Below are 27,945 nucleotides of genomic sequence, written 5' to 3' on the forward strand. Positions count from 1 at the left end.
TTTCATGTAAAAATATATCAAGCGGGGATTTACTGCAAAAGTCATCTGAAAAGGAACTTGTTTCACCATTGAGCACAATTGTTGTGTTACAGTTTAACATGTTGGGCTTTTGGTCAATTCAACATGGGTGTAGGAAATATTTTTGACATTCATTTACAACTTTACTGACAGACACGACTGCACTGAACATCAATTTGTAAAGTCATGCAAAGGACACAACTTCCCATCATTCAACTCACGACTGAACGCTTTTGCAAAAGCAAAAACGTACAAATGCTACACACAAAATGAAGTAGAAGCAAAGATATCCCTGCAGTATGAATGTCTGTAAACGGCATAAATGAGCAACAACGTACTACATTTTCTAAAGGAGGTCATGGATCCTTTTACCAAAAGATGATTTTGAGTTTTCTATCTTTTAAAACCTTGTAGAAAATCTGTTTCTCCATGTTCAATATTTGATGATCCTGTGTCCTAAGAAAATACTAAGATCAAGGATAAACTTCCAAAATGAATACATATATATATGTAAAAATAAATTGCAAACTGAAAGCTGGTTGAAAACTTTTTCTAAAATATACAAAACCTTTCTAGAAAAAGAAAATGCACGTACATCTTCTAATTCACTTTTTATTCTTCAGCGCAGACACACAATCTTGGCTCTATTCCCTTCCCCCAATATGTGGCACGTAGAGCTTGCTTGCAGAAAGCGCTGTCGCAGTGACGTGGAAGTTTAATAAAACTAGCTTCTCCAACTGGCAAATGTCTGTGGACTTGATCTGGAAGAAGAAATGACAAAGCAGAGAGGGAGAGATTATTGAGCAGAGTTTCAATGCTTGAAACGGCACCAGTCGTATTATTATTATTAGTTTTAATCACAAGATCTGTACCGTCTTCCATTTCAAGTTATGACGCCGTTATTAACATATTGGATTTAAATATTTCTGTCAGCATGAGATGGAAACGGCTTCAATAAACAGTTGGAACCACAAGACCGATGTTAAGTGATGCCGAGGAGCTTTTGTTCATTTGAAATGGGACAAAAAGCAGAAAATTGTAATTTTAGGGTTAAAGAGGAAAAACAAACCAGCAGTAGAGCTGCACGGATTTCTATTAAAAACAACAAAAACTAATATCTTTTGTAATTTATGAAGAGAGTTTCATGTCGCTCAGCACTCAACATGATGATTTATATTTATTTGATATTTCATTTCGATGTGTTTCTTGTTCTGGGGCATGACATTGTGGTTTCAGTCAAAAAAGATCGAGGTTTGTTCTGCATATTAACTAAAATATATCATAATAATGTAATGCAATGCATCTGGACAGTTTAGCAAAGGAGCATTGATATGAATGTACTCTGCAGGGAAGAGAACAACTAAAAACGACGGAGAGGCGGATTATTAACAGCGTGTGAACGCGTCCAATAGGATGAGCGTCGTCTCCAAACACTCCTGCACACTTCAGAGTGCATTGCACTGGAACGCACCCCGGGGAACTCTGGCTGCCATGTGACACGCGGCAGCGGAGGAAGAAGAAGCAACATAAATGAAGAAGAGGTAGGAAGTGGGATTAGGGGATGGAAGACCGAAAAGGAGAAGCTGTAGGATGCGAATTTAAAATATAAATCACAAAGGGGCAATTAGTAAGGAAGCGCTAGGAGAGCTCTCCACCACGCACCACGCATGTTAGGAGCACTGACTTCCCCTGTGGGGTCAGAATAATGTATATTTAGTATGAGTGGCATTGTGCTGTACGTTTTATTGCATTATCGATTCTATTGGACATTTTGGAAGCAAGATTTTAATACAGTAAAATAGCAATAAAGCTCAGTTTTATTCTAAATGGGAAAAGGCAAATAAAAGGAAATAGATGAGGTGGTTTTAACCCTGAAAGGTTGTGTGTGGAATCGTGTTGTTGTAGAAAGATGAGAGCTCGACACACTGCTGCTGGGGAGGAACAGGGGAACGTGTGTGTGTGTCCATTCATTAGTCCACACACATACACACACACAAATAAATAGATTAAAATGAAATGTGTCGACCACACTTACTGGTTTGTAGAGCCAAAAGTGTTTCCAGAAAATCCTAACAAATAAAAGAGAAAAAAAGTGATTAATTGGGTGATTGTAGCAATAAAACATTATGAATGAAAACAAACAATTGTAATGCAATTCTCAGGTCACAGCATAAGTTATCAATAACATGTAACCTGACACAGGCAGATCTCAAGGACAGAGAAGGAAGTAGACATGGATGAAAGCAGCTGGAGGGTCTCTGATGTACAATGTGAATATGGTGTTATGACAAAGCCATTAAAGGAGACGCAAATGTGACAAATGTGATAGAAGTTAAGCGGAAGAGTGAAAAAAAACCCCAAGGTAAGTGAGAGGAAGATTGCAAGAGAAGTCTGAGCTGCTATAGGACTCAGAGACATGCATGTTGATGGGACACATTGCTATATTAATATTGCGCTGATGAAGAAGTGCGTGCCGACTACACCCGAGCGCCTGACGGTGCTGCTTCCAACATTTGACTGAGTGCTGGTCAGCAAGGGGACACCTGAAGAGGACGAAGGGAAGAAGAGAAGTAGAAGTCTCACCTCCCGGCTGCTGCTGCTGCTGCTGTTGCGGTTGTCCGAAGCCCGAGAAGCTGGTGGGCTGGCTGACAAACGAAGGGGCCTGTTGGTCCATGCCCCCGAACGACGGAGCGCTCTGATTGGCTAGAGCGCCAAAGGACGGGCCGCTGGGCGGGGAAGCGAACCTGAAAACAGAAGCGGACACAGAAGGCTTGATGTGATCGACGGCAACAAAAAGACACAACTACGACGAGTAAATTACACATAAATATCCAATACTGAGCTTATGACATCAAATGAGTGAACATACGAACCCATGAAGACCGAATGTCATGAGAGCAACGATTTATTTACATAAGAGACACTATAACGTACATATTCCCTGTTTAGCTGCTACGAGCTAAACATGCCACAAAGCAGAAGGTATCAGATGGTGTGTGTGTGTGTGTGTGTGTGTGTGTGTGTGCGTGTGAGAGAGAGAGTGGATTGGGAGACGGGGGTTTAAAATGGGTTTAATCCCACTCCCCTTGACTCCCAAGGGAGAGAATGGGCAGAATAAAGCAAACAGAGGAGAGAGAGGATGTGCAGGCCAGTTTAATCTGCAGGCAGCTTGACCCCGGAGTGAGATTATGTGAGGGAAATAATCTAGTCCGGCACAGTGCGCCAAAGTTTTGTCTCATAGCCGTGCTCAGTGTAACAAAACACATGGATCTGGTGGACACACCATGTTGATAAAGTGGAGATAATGACAAGAGTTTTCAGTCGTTTAAAAATTCAATTTGGATTAAAATCTGACCTAATGGGGCTGTAAGGAATTTCCCATTTAGTAAGATATTTCTGTCAAATTCCAAACTCAGTCGGTGGACAAGGTTTCAATGGGGCTTCTAAAATGTGCTCCATTTGGTTGATTTTATCACGCCATCACTATAATGTTAATAGAGGGTTTAACAATGTGCTGAATGGGGCTCTTCAGCTGCTTTATGCGTTCCTGACGGCGCTCTGAGCGAGAGAGAAAGCAGATGTTCAGAGTCCCAAAGAAGCTGCTCGCTCGGATCAACCCTCTGAATTGCAGAAATCGGCCTCTTGGCGCCGACAGTCTCCATTCCCACAGTAAAGAGTTGGTTTAATGCTTTCCACTAAAACGGTGTGCCACATAAAACATTTTGAATTAAACCAAGCAGGAAAAGAAAATGTATACACTTGTATAATAGGGATGTAATTCAGGAAGAAAAAAGTAAAGCTCTTACCCAAATCCCCCCATATTTGAAGCCGTCGTTCCCTCTCCGAACACTTTTCCAGGTGAAGGAACCATGTTGTTGGCGAAGGAAGGGCTCGAGCCAAACGTTGCTCCAGCACCAAAAGCCTGGGAACTCCCAAAGGAAGGAGCGTTCCCAAACACCGGAGCGCTGCCGAAACCACCTGCAGGGAGGCGAAGGGAAGAGGAGGTTTAGTAACAGAGACCATCGGACTGTAACAGCGGTCCTCAAACTGTGGGGCGCGACCCTCTAGTGGGGCACGGAGGTATTACAGGTGGGGCGCCGGGGGAGATGCATATTCTTAAAAAATATCTATATATAATTTTTTAAAGAATCCTTTATTAGTCCCACAATGGGGGTATTATTCACTGCATTTCCCCCCATCATCCTTAGTAGTTGAAGAGCTTTGTGCTGCGGTGAAGCTCTGGGGCTACAGTGCCTTGCTCAAGGACACTTCAACATGAAACTATGGGGAGAAAACAGGGATCCAACCGGCTTCCTTGGCTGTTATTCTTTGAAATCTATAAAATAACTACACATACATTCCACATGTGGTTTCCCAAAATGATGATAACTCATTTACGTATTGTTGTTAATCACATCTCCAAGACAAGTGGATATTTTTCCCCTTTCGTATTTCACTAGAAGATGTCTGAACCTGATTACAGCGACAATGTGTCTTGCTATGTACAGAACATGTTTTGCAACAGCACACAGTGACAGCTCAAAGACAGGACGAGTACTTCACACCAACTCAAAGCCTCGGAGGTGGGAGTGGCAGGGGAGAAAGGGAGGACTGAAATTACAGCCCGGCTACCAGCATGCCCCAGTAAATAATTGATTGGGCTAATGTAACAAGATTAAATTCCCTGTACGTAGGCCAGTGACAGAGCATTAGTGTGCCGAGTGGTACCAATATCCCAGTAGAGCTGAGAAATAGCTGCCACACCGACCAAGATTTATTTATTTAGTCTTTCTCCAGGAATTAAAACAAATATATTAAAAGACAGAAGCCCAATTTAAATCTTGAAAACCAATAATTCCCATTAAACTCTATGACTAATTCATTTATTGACTGCATAGTCTTGTGCCTGGCCATATAAAAGCATTGTGGTTAGTTTAAATCTAAACAGGCTAAATGCCCTTTTTCTTGGCCACGACTCAACTGACCAACGTAACAGTTACCGACAAATAAAAAAGCTTTAAAATCAGATCTTTCTCTTCTTCTTTTCCCCAGAGCACTGCCGCTCTATTGAATGGTGATGATTAATCAAGTTAAAAATGACTTGCATAAATCACAGTTTTGAAATAACACATCTTAAATAACTAACTTGAAGCTGCTGGGTATCGGATGTACATTTAAACTTTGACTTGTGCCGTTGAGGCAACACTGCATCAGCAGGCATTGATCACGACTGCCTCACTTTCTGCTCTGCTGGGGCGAGGAGATAAGAGCACCTGCTGTACCTCAGGTGATAAAGGAGAACGCAATGTCAGCTGATGTGCAAAATGTCATTATGAATAGATGCCAAGGATTGCTATTATAGCCTTCCCACTATCACTGAACCAGAGTCACGGAGGCAGACCCCCAAAAATGTCAAGTAGAGAGTATCTCCAGTACAAGCCATATCAGGTGAATGTGTGTAAGCGTGGCATTACAACAGTATGCAATTACTCCACTATTTACATTTACTTGGCCTTTAGCACAATCCTCATGATTTAATTATGTATTAATTCCTCCCTTCAGGACGTATGGAAACGAGGCTGGTCTAAAAAAGTCAGCACTATGACCATCTGATAAACTGTTAAGTGCAAAGTGCAAGCATCAATTTCACAGAGTGGATGGAAGAAGGGTGAGCCAATAAGGACTAAAGGACTATGAGAAGGAAAGGAGTACGAGGAAAGCTTTACCTGCTTTTGTCGGACTAGAGAAAGAGCCAAATCCCTGGGAGGCGACAGTCCCTGCTCCAGTGCTGAAGGTCCCGCTCGGTTTCTGCTCACCAAAGGTGGCGGGCTGTCCGAAACCGAAGGTCTTGGCACTGGTACTCCCAAACAGAGTGTTGGCACCTAGAGGAGATTTAAAAGGCACTTCAATCCAATGCATTGTTCATGGCTGTATTCTCCAAAACGCCAGAAGGCATAGAAACAAAATACACTGTGAGGAAAAAAACGCCATAAGCTAAACTCCTCAATGCCGAGGAGGAATTGTATTTAACTGTAAACTCATAGATCGTCTTCATGGACGAACTGTATCACAAGCCCCGTTTTTGATTTGTCCGTTTTTCTAAAATGAGACGTTTTAATGGCAGTTTTGTGATGAAACCATTTGTGACAGTTGTCTGAAAAGCTCGGAGCCGCGCTACAAATATTCAGAGGTGCACGACCAGAACGCCACGACATCTCCGTGCTCGACGCTCAAGACGAGATGATGTTATGGTGCTGCATTAGGCAGATAAATGCACCTTTCAGGGAGAGTAAACTGGGAAGTTGTCTCCGCTTGAGTTGGCGTTTGGCGTCCAGTATGATAAAGCTGTGACACTCACTCAACAACATGTGAAATAAAAATATATGAGCAAGCTAAATGAATTCCCTACAGATTGCATTAGCATACCTGGTTGAGCAGGCTGCCCAAACCCTCCGGTGGCGACACTAGTGCCGAATGGGTTCTTGTTGGCAGCGTCTTCGCTGGGTTTTCCTCCCAGGCCGGTGAAGAACCCTCCGGAGGCAGGTGAACCCGCTGGATTGGCTGGATTTAAGCCAAACAGAGTCCCACCAGATGACGGCTGCTGCTGCTGCTGCTGCAAAAACAAATGTTATGTGTCCAGAAGAACGGAATCGGCTGCTCATCCATTCAATTTAAAAGCAAAAACATCTGCGGATGATACCTGTCCAAATACACCACCGCTGCTAGCTTGTTGGCCAAACGCAGGTGGCGGAGGAGCAGTGGAAGAGCCGAAAGCTGTAATAAGAAGAACAATAGAGTCAAGCCCGAGACATCCTCAGCGCTATTCATCTTCTTCCCCCACTATCATAAAACAGATTAAGTAAAACTCTGGAAGCTCTGAGTTCCCTGAAAAAGTGTAAAGACAGGAAGATATGAGTCTTACTGCTGAGCTGACACATGAACATCAGCTGTCCAGAGACACAGACATTCCCATATTATGAGAGGTATTTAGAGAATCTTTGGGAATGCGACAACTCCCCTCATGCCACCCTCTTTACTCAGACTACCACAACGCCCCAAACCCCAAAGCCAGGAAGTTTACTACAGACACAATATGATGTCTTCTCAGCTGCAAGATGAGGAGTTTTCATCCAGAAGTAGTATCACATTTGACTTTAAATCACCACAAAATGTGCATACTGGTCAGGTCAATGCTTCACGGACCTTAACAGACATAATGCAATTTAGCGGTTGTCTGACATTAGCTTAAACATTGTTGGCCACAACGTACCTATTTGCAGCTGTGTAGGTCTGATAAGTAAATATAACACAACTTTTGAGTGACAATAACGTCTCCAGCTGACTTGTTTTTACAGCTGACTGCTTTGAAATTGAGAACCTTGTATACCCAATGCCTTTGAAAGCCTGGTGGGGGCATTTTCCTTCATTATAAATAGGCACAAGATTTCAATATAATTTTGGTCTTGTAATGTGTTGTGGTGAAATAATGTAATGACTTGACACAGTCAAGTTCAGTGTAGCATTAATGAAACTAATGACTATTGAAACTAATATTTGCATATGCCACAGAACATTAAAGACAAAAAGGAGAATCGCATGACAAAAAGACTATAACTTATTCATAACAATAAATTGCAAGTAGAATCATGAAAAATAAGCTTTAGCTACGGCTATTTGTTACCAATATATCAGATGCACATGCAACATTTACGTGTATATAAATATTAGATCAGACTTTGTATTGGCAGGTCCCAATGTTAGAGACCCTGATCAGGCCCAAATAAACTTAATCAGGAGTCTGAACATCTCAAATCTGTAAAGATACACCACTATTATATACCACTATATATATATTATATATATATACACACTACCACCCACAGAATGAGCAGTAAGAAGTCACACTCACCTGACTGCTGTCCAAAGCTGAATCCTGTCGATGAGGATGTGGTGGTGTTACTCCCAAACACAGACCCTTGCCCAAATCCTGAGCTCTGGCCAAATGCTGGTGCTGTGGTTTGACCAAACAGTCCCGAGCCAGTGCTGCTGGCTGTGTTGGCGCCGCTTGTGCCAAAGGAGAAGGAACTGGCATCGGTAGCAGTAGCGGCGCCAAAAACACCTCCTACAGTCGTCGCGCTGTTAGAACTTGCTCCGAAGGCTGACTGGCCAAAAGAAAAGCCACTGGATGGTTCGGTGTTGCTGGCGGGCTGACCGAAGCCGCTCACCTGGCCAAACACAGATTTGCCGAATCCGGTTCCAGCTGGCGTACCGAAGGCAGTTGAGCCAAAACCCGTGGATGCCGGAGCGGCTGGGGTTGAAGAAGCAGGAGGAGCAACAGGTTGTCCAAACACAGCGCCGCCGGCTGTAGCTGCTGTACTGTAAACCACATCAGTGGAGGGAGTGGTGGCTGCAGCAGCAGCAGCAACTGTGGTGATGACTGGTGAAATACCAAGGGAGCTACTGTCCGTGGTTGCAGGAGCTGGTTGAGTGAAAATGGAACCTGGGTTCTCAGAACTGGGCACCTGAAATGCTGCTGGAGCCACCTGCGAGACAGGTGCTACAGCAGGGGTGGCGACAGCGGGAGCGGGCGCAGGAGCAATGGTGGTGGTGGTGCTGTCTGGGGTGGCTTCTATTGTGGGAGCCGCACTGGCTGCTGCTGGAAGGGTTGCTTCAGTTGGTGCAGGGATGTAAGGGGGAAGGTTTGCGGTAGGGGCCGACGTGGCCAAAAGAGGTGCGGGTGTTGGCGCCGTGACTGTGACGGCAGCGGTTCGTGCCACAGCTGCATCTGCTGCAGGCTCAGATATTACGAGGGGACTGGCGCCCTCGACAGCTGGCGCCGCGGCAGGTTCGTTTTCAGGGGGCGGCGTGGGTTCTGAAGGTTGCGGGGAAACCTTTGGTTCCTCTGAGGAGTCTGGAGACGCTGCGAGGAGACTACCGAAGGAAGTAGGTGAAGCCGAGGCGATAGAAGAAGCCTGGGGAACGGAGAAGGCCTGCTTGGGCTGGCTCGGTTCAGGAGGCTTGAACAAACTGCCTGACGCTACCCCCTTGGACAGGTCTGCTACCGGAGCGTCTTCTGCAGACTTTTGGTGAGCGGAAGCGAAGCTAAACTGCGCTGCTCCCTTGGCACCACCGAGTGCGGTTTCCCCAAAGCTAAATGAGCCAGGAGCAGGTTTGGTGGCTGAATCTTTAGCCTCTTCTCCGTGGCCCACACGTAGTCCAGAGAAACTGCCCAGCGTCTCTCCTCCAATTGTCTTCAGGGGCTGTGGCTCTATCCTGAGGGGAGCTGTAGACGCAGAGTTATCCCCCGATGCGTTTGAAAGCTGGGGGGGAGACCCTGTGCCAAGACCAGGGGTGGTGGATTTTGGGGTGAGGGCGAAAGGCTCTTCTGCAGTCTGGCTAAACATGATCTTCCCATTTCCACCAAAGGAGAATTTATTCACATCTTTCACTGGGGAGATATAAGAAGAAAATGATGAGTGTGTCTACATCTGACATTATAAGGGGCCAGTCACACCGTGGCGGGTCTGATTTTGTGCAGAGTCGCATCGCTTGTCAATGCCACAATTGACCAACGCAACCAATCAAATCAAGCAAGAGGCGGGCTTTACTACTTCACTACTGACGTCCTGATTTTATGCCTGGAGAAATCGTTGTAACGGACATTGATATTAGCGATAGGTTATTGCAATGATATATAGCATTCCCCCCCATCCAATTTTTCGCCTGGTTGCACACGCACCCTCTCTTCACCTGCGTATCGGTGTGATTTGCCCCTAAAATGATCTGGTAGCAAGTTGCTGTATTATCTTACCTTGTGAGATTCCAGCTCCCTGCGTGACAGAAGCAAAGCTGAAGCCTCCAGACCTGCAAGAAGAAAAAAATAAATAAACTAAATAAATCTGTTGTACCACAAGGGAAATTGAATATATGGGCAGGGGGCACACGCCTCCCTCACCTGTGTGGTTGGATTAGGAGTTATGGACAAAGGGAGATATTCATATTTTAGACCTTAAAAACACTCCTTTGGAAAGTTATACGACCCAAGACATGCAATAGCCAAATGCAACTAATGGCTACTACCACAGGCTGATGGGCAAGTGCATTTCTTTTATTTACGGAGGTGATAAATACATTGATGATTATGAACATATAATATTCAAAAGATCAGGTAGTCTTTATATTTCAGAAAACTACCCTTTAATTGACTCACCCTGATGCAAAGGAGAAACCTTTGCTGGTGTTTGGATCTGCTGAGAAAGCAGGAGCCACTGAACCGTCCATTTTAGGCGGTTGAGCTGAAAAAAAAAACAGAAGTTCATTGCTGACAGACAGAAGAGGCCTCCACTTGAATCAATTTCTAATCATTAGAGATCCACAAAGTCGTTCTAAGTCGACATGACAACATACTTTGTGCCAGTGTTTTTGTGTCTGGCAATATTGAGAAAACATGTTGCATATATAAATATATCCCTTTGTTAATCAAGCGGGTCATATCATACTCAAAGCTATTGTTGAGCAACCCAAAAATATCCAGAGATGTCGGGGTGAATTCTCTCGTATAGGATTTGTGTAAATATTTAAAATGATTTGTAAGGGATGGAGATTCACCCTGTATTGTAAAGAAGTGGCAGTCTGAGCTTAACACAAATAAGTAAGGCAAGAAAAGAGGAGAGCGAGCATAATAATAATAATAATGCATTTTATTTATATAGTGCTTTTCCTGGTACTCAAAGACACTTTCCTCAACATATTTAAATCATCCTCAAAGCTATACAAATAAATAAAAAACCATAAGCACACAATCACACAAGATACGCCAACAAAGATCCACAGAAAAGGAGCCATGCCAGAGTCTCAACTCGGCGTCTTGTAGCAGTCCAACAGAAGTAAATAATACATTTTCTTCCCAGAGATCAAAGCCGAGTGCTGTCTGTATTTCAAAGAGATGAGTTTATTTTAAATTGATTTAGAGCAGCCTTAATAGCAGCATCAGTGTTGTCATTATTACTCCCCCGGTTCCAATCAAAATCTAACATGGAGGTGTTACCTTGCAAAATAAGGATTTTGCACAGCTATAGTAAAAAAACAAAGAACACAACAGTTTGGAGGAAACCATCTATGTCTAACTTGGTGCTTACCAAACACAAAGCCTGTTTGTGGGGCGCCTTCAGTGGATATCTTCTGGATACCTTGGGTAGAATTCTGTACAGACAGTGTTTAAACAGGCATTGGTTATTAAAGTTTAATTCTGCAAAGTCTGGATACAAACAAACAGTATATCCACTGTGCATGATTAAAACAATCAATGTGCAGGTTCCTTTGAACACAACGCTCCATCCATGAAATCTTAAGGCCGGTGCGGAGCAAAAGCAAGTGTTTATGTGCGCACACACACACACACACACACACACACACACGGCTATAGATCAGTATGCTTTGGGTCACTCTCATTATATTGAACAGTGCCGAAGATTTGTGCAAGGAGTTCCATGTCACCAAACTGCAGTTTGTAACATGAAGATGGGAGAGAGCTGGGGCATTTCTCACCCATGTAGTTAGTGGTCTGTCTTCATGTAAAACTGTCAGCAGTCTGTGAATTCTCACAAGTTCAACCATCTTTAAAATTGCAGGGATACTAATAGTATATGTGTTTGTTATAAATTGTTGCTTAAAAAGGGCAAAAACTAATACCCTGATATATTTTCAGTTATTTTGACAACGCTGACATCTTCATGTTTCATACATAGCCGAGTGGGTGTACAAACGCACGACAAGATGAAGGACAGCTTGGTGAGTGATGGGTAGATGTAGGACTCACTCGTTTGGCCTGGTTGGAAGAAACTGTTGCAAAGACCGGGGCTGCTGGATCTGGTATTGATGAGCTGGGGAAGGGAGCAGAACAAAGAGCTGAGTGTTCAGGGTTTCGTTTTTTAATAAATTCTATCCACGTGGACCAATACAACTCACACCTTAAAATGTAGTGAGCTGAGGTTGTTTATGCCTAAAGGAAGTATGTACAACAAACATGCTCTCTGCTACCAAGTATTTCCATTGTGCAGGATTGGACAAAAATGTAATATTGTAGTTCATCATCTCTCTATATAATAATATTAAAATAATATGGATTTTGATATTCTTGGGAGGATGTTTTGATAAGACAAAAATATATCTAGCTGGGAATTATTTTAAGAAATGTCTGCACCATTACACTGCTGCGAGATAAAAGAGGTTGGAATCAGGGAAAAGCCCACATTCATAATCATCTTACTCTCACAATGCCTTGCTTGGCTTGTTTGTTATTGTGAGCAGGCTTTCTTTGGGATGGCTTGCCGAAATATCAAGCACAAAAGTGGAGCACGGCCCAGTGAGGCAGAAAGAGGAAGGTGCAGGAGACTGAAGGGGCTGAACGAGAGCGTGTGAGTCATGCAGTGAATTAAGAGTCAAATGAAAGACATTAAAAAAATGGAAGTGAAAAGAATAATGGTATTAAAAAAATAAGACAATTAGACCGTGCGCATACAGTGCAGTCTATTCACTGTTCTGCATTACATCATAGTCACCGTTTAAAATGCTGGAGTCATGACATACAAACACAGATCACAGTTAATATATTGAACAGGCTGCATTGTATTTGGTAAAGATGGGATCATACACAATATATTAGAATAAGGGAGAAGCTAAAGGAAATGGAAACAGAATTAAAAAGGTGACACAAAATACAAAGTGATATTTAGTGGATGATTTAAATATGGAAGAGATGGACTACTTGAGAAAACAAGCAAGATTGCAAAGGCTGCAGGCCGAGGCCAGTTGTGAGCATTGGCTAAGATAAGGTTAGGTTGAGTCAGTGACCTAATAAATCTTTGGCAGGGAGACACATTCAAAACAAACACCGTCCCCCCTCGAGGACTCCTAGTGACAGACTGTCTACTCTCTGTATCAGAAATAGATCATGTGTATACAGGCGTGATTTAATGTCATATAGATAGTATATAACATGTTTCACATTAGACAGGACGTACATAGGACAGACTTAATAAGATCGATAGATTCAAAAACATAAGACCCAATTGCTTAAAATTAGAAGATTAAAATATGACAATAAAACTTGTAGAGGAACCGAACCACGAGCAACTATTTAGGGGCAAAACCCACTCAAATGTGACATCAGTAAGTCACATCATAATTAAGTGCCTAGATTTGCCAAAATGTGCAAAAATTCTAGCAAAAGCTGCCTGACAACTTATGCTAAACTTAACAATTAAAGGAGAAATGCCTAACCCCAACCATCTTGAGAGAGTATCGCACATCGTGGGTTACCATCTAGACACAACCATTATTAACCGTTAACCATTATTAACCTTTAACCAGGCCTTTTCCCTTGGCTACTACATTACACATGTTTTGAACCACATTACCATGTAGCTGGTTTAAGTCCATCCAATAATAACTGGCTGACATACATGCAAAACTGCTCCTACATTAACACAACTGTCATTTACTTAAGGACATCTCAAGACATAGCTGTTTTTTACCTCATAAAATTGGGAGGCATTGGAGGCCCTTTGTCCTTAAGCTCCTGGACATTGATCACCTGAGGAACCGTCTTCAAATTGGACTCCGTCAAGGAAGTACTGACCACAGCTGGAACACACAGAAATGTATTCGTTACCATTTCACATACAGACCAATAAAGACAAATGCAATGTTTGTATTAAAAAAGGCAGGCAGGTTTATTTAAATTCATGTAATGCATCTTTTATGAATTAAGCCTGGTTTGAGTTGCACTGAAACTGTTGAGTAAGTGATAATAAGATATGATGGGGCAAGTGCTTTGACATTAAGCTACCAGTTCATATTATTTTGTCTGGAAGTCTGTGTCTCCCCCTGGTGGAGTAAAGTGGGAATAGCATACAATGTGATACACACAGTGTTGCCAATACAAAATGAATAGATTTGCCTTTGTCATTTAAAAATGTAATATTTTAAAATAGCAGTCAAAGTCACGCTCCCCCTACCTGTCTTCTGATTGGCCATCTGCCTGCGTAGAGCAGCAGTGGCTGCAGCCTGCTGGGCAGGGATGGTGACAGGGATGGCCCTCTCACTTGGTGGGGCTCCATGTTTTACCGTCTTTGTGGCAAGAGCAGTGCTTTCAGCGCCGCTGAGGTTGATCCTATTTGTTGGAACTGAAATATCAACACAGTGAGCAACAGTTATGAAACAAAGCATGTCTGCTAGTGTTTGGCAGCTGTTTCATGTGACTTTAAAAAGGCAGTCACCTCCTGGCTTTGAACGCCACACAACTTTAAAGCAATAGTGTGATTTACTCACCGGGGCTGACAATAGGGCTGAGTCCAAAGCCTATACTCTGTACGGAGTGAATTTTTGTTAAAGGGGTTGACTGGATTGCCCCGAAGCCGGGCTGGATAGATGGGGTCCTCACAACTGTGGGGTGGCGGGGGTTGGCCAATGCTGGAGGGATGGCCGTGAGGTGGAAGGGTTCTGGCTGGAGTTCCTCCTCCTCCTCCTCCTCTTCTTCCTCCTCCAGCTCCAAGTCGGCTGGGTGAGGCTCCAGGGACTGGGACAGGGAGGACGTCGAGCTCACATCATCCAAGTCCTCGTAGTATTTAGGGGAGAGGAAGGCCGAGCGAGACAAGTTGGCTGGATGAAAATAGAGGAAGAACGTCTAGTTCGCCAGTAATTGTGGTATTTATGGTAATATTATTAAACAACCGCTAACACCATTAAAATTTGCATTTCTGATAAAATTACTATAAACACCATCTCCTGACAAATAATAGAGGAAGTTGGCCAAAGTTCCTTTTGGAATCCATGTGATAGTTTTTGTTAAAGCTAAACGACATTTAAAAACTTTTTATAGTCAGTAGACTGAATTTACACAAGAAAAATGACTCGTAACCCTTTTTAAGCACCCGTTTGAGCCGGATGTGTGTACCTGGTGCAGTGGAGCGGACCGGAGGCATCTGTCCCTTTGAGAGGAAGTTACGCAGCTGGGACTGTTTCATCGGTGAGATCTTGACTGCTGGAAAAACATTTACACAAAGTATGTGTTAAAAATAATACATTTGATTTTTTTTAAAATAAAAAATATGTAAAGATTGATACCTGGAGACTTGGATTTGGTTTTAAGCGGAGTGGTGTCCAGCCTGGCTTTCAGGAGTGCGTCCCTTAAACTCTCAAGCTCGCTTTCCAAACTGTCACAAAACACACACACAAGTTGTTGTCGGTTGTCAACGGCACATTGTCTCAGAGCCGTTTGCCGTGCACGGATGCCAATAATTAAAAATCAATGCCCATGTCCCATTCCACACATTAGTGCAATCTTTGTCATTCTTGGACAACAGGGATTATTTTCCTAGCTATTATAACAAACTGTTATGATACTTAGATTCATTTTATATAATTAAAGCAAAATACAGCCTCTCACCCGGCGGTTGTTTCAGTAGCAGCGCTGCGGTTTACAGTTGGAGCGGTCGTCTTGTTGTAGAGGCGCAGTGACGTGAGTTCCTTAACCAACTGGTCCAATTTGTTCTTCTGCTGGTTGATAATGTACAGGTTGTTGGCCAGTGTGGTGAACAGACCCTCACGCCCCGGCACGGCCATGTGTCTGTGAAGAAACATCATTATTTCATCACGAATTATACTTAACGCGCAAGCTTTCCAGTATCAAAATGCTCAACTAGCTCCGTGCTTACTTCTGCTTTTTCTTCTTCTCAAGGTGTTTCTCCCATTCCACATCCAGCACGTCATTGACGTCTTCCACAGCAAAGGTAACATACTGGTAGAGCCTGCGAATCTCCTAAGTAAGGAAAAGGATGATTAAATAAATAAATAAAATAGAAGAAATGCTGGGAGTGTGTCGGTGAATCATTTAAAGGCTTTACAAAGACAATCGATTCATGCAAACATTTCACCTTGAGCTGTTCGTCGCTGCGGGGGTCCAGAGACTTTTTGTACAGCAGCTGTCTGTAGTTTTTGTCTCGGCTCAGCTCACTCTGGGTCTTGGCTTCTTCAGCCCCAGCAAAGCCCTCCAGTAAAGTCGTCTTCAGTGCACCAATGTCCCCATGGAGAGACTGTGAATCAGGAAACAATAACCTCAATGCAACAGGGAGACACCAGATATTAAACTAAAAGAAAACCACACAATTATCATGTATTGTTTTTGTCAATATACATTTGAAAACAAGACGTTGTGCTGAACAAAATATGTTGGATGTTTTTTTTTAAAACAAGGGAGAGAAGAAAATAAGATGTATTCACAAACGTGGCTTCAAAAAATGTCCTGTTGGCAAAATAATAATATCCAAATATAGAAAAGTTATCCATCGTTGCCACAAGAGGGGAAGGTTGTACACATGTTGGTGGTTTGAAAAGAAAATGATACCAGAGCAAACGTATGACTGCAAGACCATTGCATTCTGAGTAGGAGGCAGTTGTTGGGTGCAGGATTTAGCTGGCGAGTGTGTTCAGGGAATAAGGTTTTTATCGGAGTATGTTTTCGGTTCTTACCTCTGTTGTTTCCTTAATCTCCAGAGTGAAAATATGGAGGTCCTCCGACTCCTTCCTTAACTCCTTCATCTCTTCACCGGTGCCAACCTTGAAGTCAGCTCTCGAGCTTCGTGCCTTAAGATCATCTAGCTCCTTCTGGAAATGTGCAATCTGATGGCAAGTCAAAACACATGTTTGGTTACTGAAGCATATCATGTTGTAACAGAACTTGAAAAGCTAACCTTTTGAGGAGGCCAAATAACATTTAACTTAACTGGCAATGCTTTGAAAATGTAAGCATGACTTTGCTTTATGTGTGTTTCAGAGTTGTCGTATTTATGCAGTTATGAGTGAGCAGGAAATAGTCACTTAAGCTAAACTAGCCAATATTAAATATTTAGTCTTTTACTCTGTCATGAATATTTACGATATACTTTATAATTTAGGGTATTTTGCGCTGTTTGTAAACCAGTCTACCCAGTTTACAGTGTCAGTCCAGATATGTTGCTAACATTCAATTAATAATCTCTTTTACTCTTTTACATTCTTAACGGGTTTATTTAAAAAGTGGTGTACGGTACTTCAGTGTGCACTGGATGAAATGTCTCACCTCTTCCAGTATACCAGCCATAATGGGATCAGAGTCTTTCTTTTGTTGTAGCTGCTTCTCCAGGGCCTTCACACTAACAGCTGCCTGTTGAGAAGAAATAAAGTACATTCAAACCTACACTTAAGTCAGTTGGAAACACACACCAACAAATACACAGAAAAGCAAAACATTCTGATACCTAATTAACATTTTTTGTTAGTTAGTTTCGGGCGCACATGTAGAAGCAACCACTACCAGCACTAACTTCTGTACAAACGAAACAGCCTCACAGCAAGATGTTGACTCACTGAGTTGAGGTTTTGCAGTAAGTACTAAAATGAAATGAACAGGAACGAGAAGCAGAGTAAAGAAGTAAAATCTAAAAATGTAATGCTTCACCCACACACGCGCCATTTTTTTGTATTCGTCAAATGATCACGGAAAGTCTGTTCTAATCTTATTCTATATATGTGATAGATACATTTATGTTTGAGCAAAATATCTGCACATAATAAAAGAGGTCTACTTAAAAAAAATAAATCGTTCATAATAAACAGGACCTGTGGAGTTTGGACGCGGCCCTGAGCAGCAGGAGCAGGTTTCTGGATGACTGTGGGCGGCGTGCTGGTTTGAACTGGACGCACTGGGGCTGAGACACAAACCACAACATTAGAATCACAACCCAAGCCATCAACACATGGGATTTAAATAATTGCTTATGCAAAGAAGGAAAGTAAAAGGTACTGAATCGAGCTTACCCAACACGGCAGGTGGCTTAGTGGCTGAGATTGGAGGGGCGGTCAAAATACTGGGAGCAACTGTTTTGGGCTGCGGGGAATTGAAGGAGAAAGACTGTGGGGATGGTGCCGGAGTCTCCAGCGCTGAAAACCTTGTGAAAGAGCAGACATATTTGTGTATACAAACGTCTCCATTGGAAAGCCGTCATAAGTGATAGGTACAAACTGATTTACCTCTCATTTAGATTAAGTTTTACTGTTGATGGCGTGGCAGCGGCAATGCTCTGGGGTGTTGGAGCTGCAACTGGAGTCGCCACCGCAGATGGTTTGATCGAAGGGGTGAAAGAAAACGCTGAAGGAGTGTCAGAGGAAGGAGGCTTGGAGGCAAAGGGAAAGCCAAGGGACCCAGAGCCATAAGGTGGGGGAACCCCCAAGGAGAACGGTGGAGGAGCAGAGGCGGCGCATGTAGTTGGGACAGAGAAACTGAAGCCCGATGACGATGCCGTGGACGTCGCAGGAGCTGCGGGAACCATGCTGAACGGGGCAACAGCAGAGGATGCAGCAGGGGCCGGAGGGGTGGAAGCGGCTGCTAAAGTAAAACCAAGGCTTGGGAATGTTGCTTGGGAAGGTGGGAAGGCTGCAGCTATTTTGGGTGGTTGGGCTGCCAAAGAACCTGTGAACACAAAAGAAATTGGCTCTGATTTGATCTCATTGCATGCTGGGACAGTTGTGTCTACAAGCAGATGTTGTGAATTCTAGACGTGACTGGATTAGCCTATGAGACAAGACCAAGCTCACATTTCTCATGTTTTTTTCTTTCGCGCAAAGAATGTTGAGCCTTAAGTAAAATTAAGCACTTCAATCAAGTCAAAGATTCCTGCCTTAACAAAACAACTGGTGTCATTCTACAAAAGCAAGTGGATAAAAAAGACATAAAACAATAAATTATTAGATAAAGAATCTTCACAACAATCCAGAGACAGAAGAAAGAAAACAAAACAATGCCCAGCATGTATAAACAACATTTTGCTTCCAAAAAGTGTGATCAAGGATGATGATACTTCCTTTTCACCCTCATCAGCACCACATTCAAACAACTCAGAACTTTATCGGCCCTGTTTCATGGTGCGAAGTGCAATAAGTCCTCCCAACGTCATTGGTGGATTTGTAATTAATTGTAAATGTATAAAAGTAATTGTCCCAGCTCGGACCTAAGGCTAGCCTTCTGATGCCCGGTCGCAGAAATAGAAGATGGATGAAAGCAGCGAGTGGTGGGTGACTGTTGAGCCCACATCCGCAGAGACGTGGCTCCATCGTTCATCCCGGATCAAGCTGCACTTAACGGGCGGACGAGAGGACAGCGTGCAGGATTGCGGTGAGCCGAGAGGAGGTGGACTCTGTGTTTACATGATGCTCGGTGCTCAAACACAGTCAAAGCCGATGGACCATGTTCTCCTCACGTTAAATCTTTTATGTGAAGATGTCCGCCTCATTATCTGCCCAGAGAATTGTTTTTGTTGCTGCTGTTAACATCTTTGTGATGAAAAAATTAAAAATGCATGACAGGAATGTACTATTTTTGTGTTTAGTTTTTCATGTGTTTTTTGTGTTACAAATCGGCAACACAGGTAGTTTGCTGTGCATCCCAAGGTTGCATAATGCCAATAAATGATCCTTGAATTAAAGATGGGTTAGCAGGAACTACGTCTAAATGACGGCCGCTTTCAGCGCTACTTCGGGCTGACAAGCAGAAGTTTGATTCAGCGACGGCAGGACGGCAGCGATGACAGGCGGAGCTTCTCGACGCTGATTGGCTTCTGCAACGCGCAACGTTATGTGCTTCATTCGCGCCGTCCGGCGGACATTTGCATTGTTCACAACCATTCACGCATGTGAATTGGCTTTGCATGCAAACTATTCGCAACACTTCTGGTGTGAACATAGCATGAGAAGCGCCGAAAATAAGTTTAAAGAGAGGGTGATTTAAAAATTACATGGTGGCTAGAGAATTGGGCAGTGGAGATGCAGCGAGCTCACCTGCAGGCATTTAAGTGCCAGCTCTGGAAAGTCGCCACAGACATGAGACAAATCCGCGATACTGCGAAATATAGAGCTTTTTTCTGGCGACGATAGGCTTCATCAGCATTGGGTGCCCTTGTCCAGCATTGGGTGTCCTTGTTTGGTAAGGGCTTGAATCAAAGAGGCCTTTGTGTACATGCTTGCACACCAGCTTTATGTTTTAAGAACTACATTGTTATGCTAAATAAAAGCCATTTGTAAAAGACATTAGGTTAAGCTTAATATATTTGGACGTGCATTTACTTGATTGACAGGTCTCTCAAATGGATGGCCAACACTGACTGACAGGACTGCATTAGATGATTATCTCTTCAGGAAATGTATCATTGCAAAACCTTGTGCAGCCTTCTCAACAACGTTTTAGACCAACACATCTATTGGGTCACCGGCTCTCTTACCTGGCTTGGGCAGCCTCTCCCCCTCCAAGGCGAGGCCAGTGGGAGCTGAGACCAGTTGCTTAACCCCCGGATTGAGGTTGAGCAGAGCAAATGGGCAGAGTAATCCCTCTGTGGAAAGCATCAGCATCGTGGGTGCTGGAGGCAAGGTCTTCTCTTCACCTTTGAGAGGGTGGAGAGACGAGATACAGACATTCAGATAGAGAAATACTTAAGAGCACAAGATGTGCAGAATAAGATTCGACTCACACCACTGCACAAGGAAATAATTAACAGCAAGTGCTTTGAGCTCACTATATGTGGAGTGTCTATTTTAATGAAAGCCTGTATGTTAGTGCTGTTCTAGACCATGGCTCATTTTGCCCCTCAGTGGTTAAAATAAGGGTTCAGTTAAAAAACAGTGCTGTGTAACCGTGTGCAGAGACAACCGTCTTAACATGCCTCATTTGGTAAAACAGTCCATCGCATTCCCGCAAACTCTTTCCTGCTCGCCACACCCACTTCCCTGTCCTTTCCAAAAGAAATCATGCAGTGCGCTGTGGGCCGAAGAAGCGAATGGCAAAACCAGCCTAAACCGAAACGATGACTCTCGAGTGTTCACACTCCAAATTAAATATGCATTAGTCAGAGTTGGAACAAGTCATTTCAGACACAAAAAAAGTACACTGTGTCCTCTATACAGCCGCCTCATATCTAAAACTATTCTGAAAGTATAACTTTCACTGTCATCTGCGGATGACAGCAGCAGCTACTCTTCCTAAGTACATTTCAACGTTTGATTAATTACCACTGACTCACCTCCCTGACTCGTATCGCACACTTTACATATTATATATGAACACGCATTCATGCAAACACAAAATGCTTCATGAAATAGAATAATCTTAAAAAAACTAAATAAGCACACAAAGCAGAAAACAAAACACACAACAAAATAGCATCTTATGTTTATGTTTATGTTATATTCCAGTTATGAAACTCAAGTTAAAAGGTAATGGGAAGTAAAACTGGTGACAGCGAGTGAACAGAAGGGAGCGGCACATGGTGAACCTCATCAGCATTCTGCAACAGGATTGTCTGGGCTTTGTTGTTTGTTGTGGTCCTCTAGCTTGCCTGAGCCATTTTAATGAGGGCATTTTTTTCTCTCCACAGATAACTCTTGTTTCTCTCCCTTTGCGTTCCCTTATCTAATGTCTCACTTTGGATAAAGGTTTTGATCAGACTATAATCATGTCAAAATGTTGCTCCACATGCAGGTTTTTTGGTTGCTGGGGAGGGAGTTCTTGAAGTGAGCGTGGAGCGCTGGGACTAGACAGCAACAGCAGCTCTACGTGAGTGTCTGGCAGACTAAGCCATTTAAGATAAAACAGTGTACCGAGACGGTAGCTTATCTATATTCTTTACACACGCTGCAATACAGCACTGCAGTGGATGCTGTATGCACAAAGAAACCCGACAGATTTCAGCTTCATCCGATCACGGGGGAGCATTGAACATAATATGCTTTGGAGCTTAAACAAAAGGAACGCTGTTTAAGACATAATACCAACTGTAATGAAATTAAAGTTAACTTTAATATGACAGGAACCTTCTTGATTCTTGAACGCTTATAAACAACTTAATATCAAGACATCATGAGACAAACAGAAAAGGCTGCAGTGCTTTTAAGCATGAAAACAATAACAGTGAATCGCATATCTTGCTGACTACAATATGGAATACTAAAAGCTTATGGGGTGGGCGGTATAGCTGGCAAAATCCCATTAGATTCCACACAATTCCTTTAAAAAAAAAGAAAGTATTTTAGCCCAATTATTTATTTTTTTGAAAAGCGCTAAAACAGACTTTACTGGGCTCCTAAATTGGCCAAATGCCAACAATCTCTGAGTGACGGCTTTCCTGAAGAGATTTAAAAGCAAGCGTCGGGGAAAGTGTGATTGTTTTGTATAGATGAGCAAATATAGTTTGACAAGTGACGAGAGGAAGTAAACGGAAAGCCAAATTCACTTACTGATGTGGATCTCATGCTGGCTGGTGTAGTCTATGGCTAAGCCAAGGGGCAGAGTGTCTTCATTCGTCTCAGTCACTGGAAGCTCAGCCCTACTCGCATCTTCCAGGATCCACAGCTCCCAGATCTGAAAGGATAACGAGCAGTCGTGGTCATCACAGTCGACAGGGACTTGATGGGGTTTCCTCACACCGGCATTAAGCATTACAACTGGTCAATTAAAGCTAAATTAAATTATCTAAAAAAAGTTGTCACGGTTAAACAAGACCTGCCATCAGATATTCACGTTATCATTCGTAGCTTTGAACAGACCCAAGATACAATTATATGTTTTTAGTCGTGTAATTGGCCTCGCTGATCTTAAGAGAGCTTGTTAAGCAATTGCCATAGCGGTTTGTTGCATGTAGGTGGGGGAAGCTCTGCTAGCATAAATTATTTAAACGAATTTTAGTGAGATGAACTTTGTAGAACAGTTATGTAAGTCTGATACTTTGGAGCGTCTCATAATGCAGGGCTCAAGACTAATGTCTAACATTGTTTTTTTCTCCATGCGGAGGATGTCTGCTTCATACTTTGTATGAATCAGGGAGGCAACATTGAATCTGACATCTGTAATGTTTGAGCAAGGCAAGACAAGGGGTAATAAAAGCACAGTAGTTACCAGGAACGGTCAGTGTGAGCCCGGCCAATCTACCCCCACATAGAGGCGCTTTGGTGTTCGTCATGATAGAGCTTGTCCGAAATATAAAAGTTTAGCAAAGACAGATGCGGCCAAAACAAGCTTTACTACTCTGATGTCACCAACGCTTTTCTGAAAAGTCCAGGATTCAACCTGTTATTAAATGTCCAGCGTCAAACACATTTTGCGCCTTCTGAAATGAATGTTGCCGCCTCTGACCAGGATTGAGCCTCTTAATGTTGACAGGAAAGACGGGTGGGGAAGTAGTTACCGGCGTTGATTGGCGAAAAACAATTGATAGCTCTATTTATTTTGTATTACCGGTTTGTTTTAAGGTGTTGATGTTGCTCGAGGAAGAGGACAAGGCGCGGTTTCAGGCACACACAGAGACAGACCTGCTGAAGGCACACCGGTGCAACATATTAAAATGTTTTGTCGCAGTTTTTTGGCTGTGTAATGTCATATTTTTCTTTAAAAATTATACGGTTCTCAATTTACTTCACCCCTGGAATTTAAATAGAAACCCAACATAGTGAAATACCTCTTTCAGTTCGAATTGTATTCAAAACAATGTGTCACTTCCACTTGTGATTTCAGTAACATTTCCAGTGTTTTTAACTCAATTAGGTACCTTGTCCTCTTGTCTGGCGGCGATGACGCTGACTTCAATGGAAGCCGCTGAAGCCGCAAACACAAGGTCCCTGGATGAAATGAATAAATTAAGAATTACATCAATTTAACATGACATTGAGATAAATCAAACTGAAGAGTTTGCACTGGTTGACAACACATTTAACATGCTTTTGGGCACCTCCGATACCGTCCATGCCTGGACATCGTGATCATTACTTACCAGTCCTCTACATGGCTCAAAAAGTAGTGGTGTTGTCGCTCGGTGCAGCTGCCGTACACCGTGTCACTGAAGTTCAGGTACTTTGTCTCCACCTTCTCATCTTTCTTCTACAAAAAAAACAAAACATGAACAAATCACACTTTAACATATTTGCTTAATGTACGTTCACAAGCTGGAACAACAGATAAAAAAACGTCTGTATGATGGAAGTGTAGTATATATACTTCATTATCCCACCATTGAAGACTGGAGGGGTGAAACCTGATAATAATACAAATGTGATGAGGCGAATACAGAGGACTGTGGATGTAGGGCGTACTCACAGGAAGGGAGATCAACACCAGCTCAGGAGGGGTCTCGAGGGACCCATCAGCTGCAGCATATACCACTGCAAACACAAAGGTTCTCAGCCACAGCACATCCAGGACTGTGAGAGAGAAGGGGAAAGAGAGACATGAGCCACAGCAGTAATGAAAGTAAAACTAGAATTACATAACATGTGATGTTCTGGCTACAAATGAAGCCTTTCTCATATGCGTTTCAGAATCAAACTCAGTTTAAGAGCGTACAACACAAATGTTGATACATTTTCATTGGTACAGGATTTGTGTTACCTTTGACAGGTTGGTCAGAGGTGTAGAAGTGTGGACACGGGATAATTTTTTTCTCTTCCAGTGCCTTTTCAGAGGGGAAAATCAGTTATCTTTCAGAGAAAAATTCACTCTACATTGTGGAGTAAGATCATTAAATCAAGCACATTTATTCTTCGTAGAAGTCGGAAGCACAACGTGACAAGCAACTTGCATATCCTGGACTGCTCAAAGAATGAGCCAAACGGTATCATCTTAAATACATAAGTTTATCAATACACAAAAGGCACACACGACGTCTTTATGGCTTTATCATGAGCTCTTCCTAGTCATCTGACAATCAGGCCTGTCACGGCCAAAATCACAAGGCAACGGGCGCCATATTTTCTGAAAACAGAGACATATTGACACTTGCTGTCTCATGACTTATCAGGAGACACAGCAAGTTGGTGTGTCGATATTAATATGGGAGAGCGAGTTCAATGAAAAGTCACTGGCCTTCTAATACTACATATAATGAATGAAACTAAGATATGACTCTGAACTCAACAGTACTCAATCAAGAGTGAATAAGTTTTTTTCTTCCAATAATCGATCTGGTCAGTCATTGAAATCTGCAGCTCAGATGGAGGAATAAATGCTTGATTTTTAATTATGGTGAATGAGATTCACTTACCGGTGTATACTGACTGACTGAGGAATTCATTTTTCCTGCAGCGACTTGTTTTCCTTTTGGACTCCAGCAAACTGTGTGAAACAAAGTACGTTAACAAAAATTGAGCCACAACAAATATATGGAGAAGAAGTTAACTCAAATATTATTCGCCGTCTATCACTCACTACATGTGATGCCACTTGAAGCTGGTAGCTCAGCGTGCACTCTGACACCGTCAGTAACATCCAAGATCATCATCCGGCCGTCAGACAGACAGACAGCCAATATGGACGCCTGACCAGGATTCCACTTCAGGTCTTGCACTACAGTGCCAGCGTGTACTGCTGGCATCAACGATGCAAAAGGTAGCTTCTGTGGTCTTGCCTGGAAAGGCAAAAAGAAAAGTTGAATAAATTAACATCGGAGAAAGAGAAATAGTGAAAGGTCTAAATCTGGAAATGTATTGCTGATCTGGAGTAGATGTTATTTATAACAGGTTAACATAAATAAAAAAATAAAAAAAAAAGATAGAATAATTTGCAGGAATTATTAATTACTAAGGATATATATATATATATATATATAAAATATTTAATTCAAAATCTGCGAGTCTGCTACTGTTCATAAAGGATAGCACTTCATAATGTCAGCTTAAAGCTGAAAACATTCACCAAATGTTTATTAGAACAGTCATTTATTTCCTTGTGAACATTGTTCTTTTCAGCAAGTTAAATATTTACTGGGGTATTGCAGTGATCCCGAGACCTGCAGTACTGCACAACTAGCAAATGTTCAATCATCTGTTTATGTTTGTTCAGTAAACAAAAGAAAAATCCTGAAATAAGCATAACACATTTTTATTAAACTGACTAACGTAGTCACCTTGTTCACGAAGGTGCGGACATCATAGAAAGTGAGGAACAAAGCCGGCCCCTCGGACATGCCACATACTGACAAGGTGAGTTCATCACTACTGAGAGCCAAGTGGTGCAGAGTCAGATCCACAGTCACCTCCGCCAACGCTGAGACCCCCTCGACTACAACAAAGAGGAACATTTTGATTGCATTAAGAGAAGATAAGAGAAAAGATAAGATATTCCTTCATTAGTCCCACAGTGGGGACATTGCAGGATGACAGCAGCAGACGGGTAAAGTGCACACAAGAAACACATTAAAATGACAAAAACAAGTAATACAAATAAAGTAAAACAGTAAAGGATCCACAATGTCAATATTATATGTATATACAGATATAATAAATGTGTTAAAATGTATTTTGATGAACAAGTTGAAGTGATTAAAGTGATTGAAGTGTTTGGTGTGAGAGACACAAATGGGAATTAAGATGATGTATTGTTAGTAACGATGAATAACACGACAATGTAGTAAAAACTAGATTGGATGAATATTAAAATTTAAACCTACACGTGCATACCTATTTCGTTGGCGTTGCCGTTGAATGTATCAGGAGCCAGAATGTGTTGAGTTTGGTAAACTTTGAATGTTCTGTCGAGCCCGACGAAAGTTAAACCAAATTTGTTTGAGATGGCAAGCAGAGAACTTCTTTCTCTTGGCAAATCTTCAGCAGGGTCAAAGACTCTCGTTTTCTTCATCTGACGAAACTGAAAATCCTAAAAAGAAAAAGAAAAACGAGTAATGATAGTTACTTTAGGGTAAACAGTGAGGTTTTTTTTAAATAAACATAATATGTGGATCCAGGTGGACCTGTGGGATGAAAAGCAACACTGTGCAGTAAACATGTTTGACAAGCCTGACAGACATTTATTTAACATGAATGCACGATGCTTTTCTTTAAAACAAGCAAGGCTACTTTCATCTTGACTGGTTGAAATGAAAGTAAAAATCTTGCTTGCTGAGCGGACATGTTTGCTAACTAATGATGCTAGGCTGCGTTAGCAACTTTACAGCAATCTGTCCACAACGTGACGAGCATGTCACGTCTTAATTTTACAAACAGAGGATTGTTAATTTACATGTCACGTTAACGTTCAACTCTCAATGAGGAAAACGTCACAAACTGTAGCTGGCCGGCTAACAGCTAAAGTGTTAGCATAAGTAGCTACAAAGTCAGAAGATGCAAGTTGTTGTTGTTTTCTTGACTTAAACTGCTACCGACGTCTTCAACTGTTATGCGCGTCTATGATATTAATTTGAAACGGTGCACTCTGTGTTATGGTTATCCAAACATAACACATAAACTAGGCGAGAAACAGAGAAAACTAAAAGCCTCATCGAGAGCAAACGTTAGCTTGCACATGCTAACTTGTCAACACAGCTTGATGATAACGCCATACCTTCATTTCCCTCTCAGGGGGGGAGTCCGTGTCGTCACTCATTGTGAGGGACAGAAGCGGTAGCTTCTCCTGGAGATACTACTGTATTAGTTTATTCTTTCCTTGTATGTATCCGTGACAATCTTCCGATTCAACATGAGTCTGTCAGCAGCGCAGCTGAACACACGCCGCGCGATTTTGCCATAGAAAGACGTCACAGCGACGCAGGACGACAAGTCGATGCCAGAGTGCCCTGAATGCACGCGAGCTCGTCCACGAGCTAACCCGACTAAACCTGCTTTACAAAATGAGGATAATTTCTGACATATTTTGTAATTATCTAAAAACAAACAAAACAAATTAATAAGAAATAGCGTTTACAAAGCCATTACTCCACTTTCTGTCCTGCAAGGATTAGATCAGTATCAGTCAAATAAACACGTCATGATTAAATCAGTCAAATAATATCTGACAAATAGGCCGGCACATCATTTTTTAAAAGTCCTTATCAGATAATTTGATAATTGGTTTGAGTAAAT

General features: G+C 42.4%; 1 protein-coding gene across 2 annotated transcripts; it reads right to left on the reverse strand.

Annotated features, from left to right (window-relative positions):
* nup214 (nucleoporin 214) lies at positions 1-27,593 on the reverse strand. 2 transcript variants are annotated; one of them, XM_068574285.1, is made up of 36 exons: positions 27,428-27,593; positions 26,548-26,743; positions 25,995-26,149; positions 25,298-25,496; positions 25,134-25,204; positions 24,482-24,545; positions 24,191-24,294; positions 23,868-23,974; positions 23,646-23,715; positions 22,339-22,462; positions 20,331-20,489; positions 18,088-18,526; positions 17,875-18,005; positions 17,677-17,765; positions 17,138-17,221; positions 16,549-16,698; positions 15,954-16,112; positions 15,735-15,838; positions 15,467-15,646; positions 15,145-15,233; positions 14,975-15,061; positions 14,350-14,679; positions 14,037-14,204; positions 13,554-13,662; positions 11,837-11,900; positions 11,157-11,220; positions 10,229-10,313; positions 9,830-9,882; positions 7,928-9,466; positions 6,719-6,792; positions 6,445-6,625; positions 5,745-5,900; positions 3,825-3,996; positions 2,602-2,762; positions 2,054-2,087; positions 1-779 (listed from the first exon to the last, which is right to left on the reverse strand). In XM_068574285.1, exons 1-36 carry the CDS (start codon positions 27,467-27,469, stop codon positions 743-745), a joined length of 6,030 nt encoding a protein of 2,009 aa, XP_068430386.1. In that variant the 5' UTR covers positions 27,470-27,593; the 3' UTR covers positions 1-742. The 2 variants fall into 2 exon arrangements, with proteins under 2 accessions (XP_068430386.1, XP_068430384.1); XM_068574283.1 differs by having other exon boundaries at positions 6,445-6,628.
* Between the last annotated feature and the right edge of the window lie 352 nt (positions 27,594-27,945).

The sequence above is a fragment of the Clinocottus analis genome, unplaced genomic scaffold (assembly GCF_023055335.1).
Source record: "Clinocottus analis isolate CAN_PGR_092001 unplaced genomic scaffold, fCliAna1.0.p SCAF_13, whole genome shotgun sequence".
NCBI classification, from domain to species: domain Eukaryota; kingdom Metazoa; phylum Chordata; class Actinopteri; order Perciformes; family Cottidae; genus Clinocottus; species Clinocottus analis.

Bases quoted from the DNA above. Each gene is read 5' to 3' on its own strand.
- nup214 (XM_068574283.1), bottom strand. From the start codon at position 27,469: ATGAGTGACGACACGGACTCCCCCCCTGAGAGGGAAATGAAG. The intron at 16,699-17,137 runs GTGAGACATTTC...ACTTGCCATCAG, and splicing joins TGGCTGGTATACTGGAAGAG to ATTGCACATTTCCAGAAGGA. The intron at 15,234-15,466 runs GTGAGAGGCTGT...GTTTTGTGACAG, and splicing joins GCTACTGAAACAACCGCCGG to TTTGGAAAGCGAGCTTGAGA.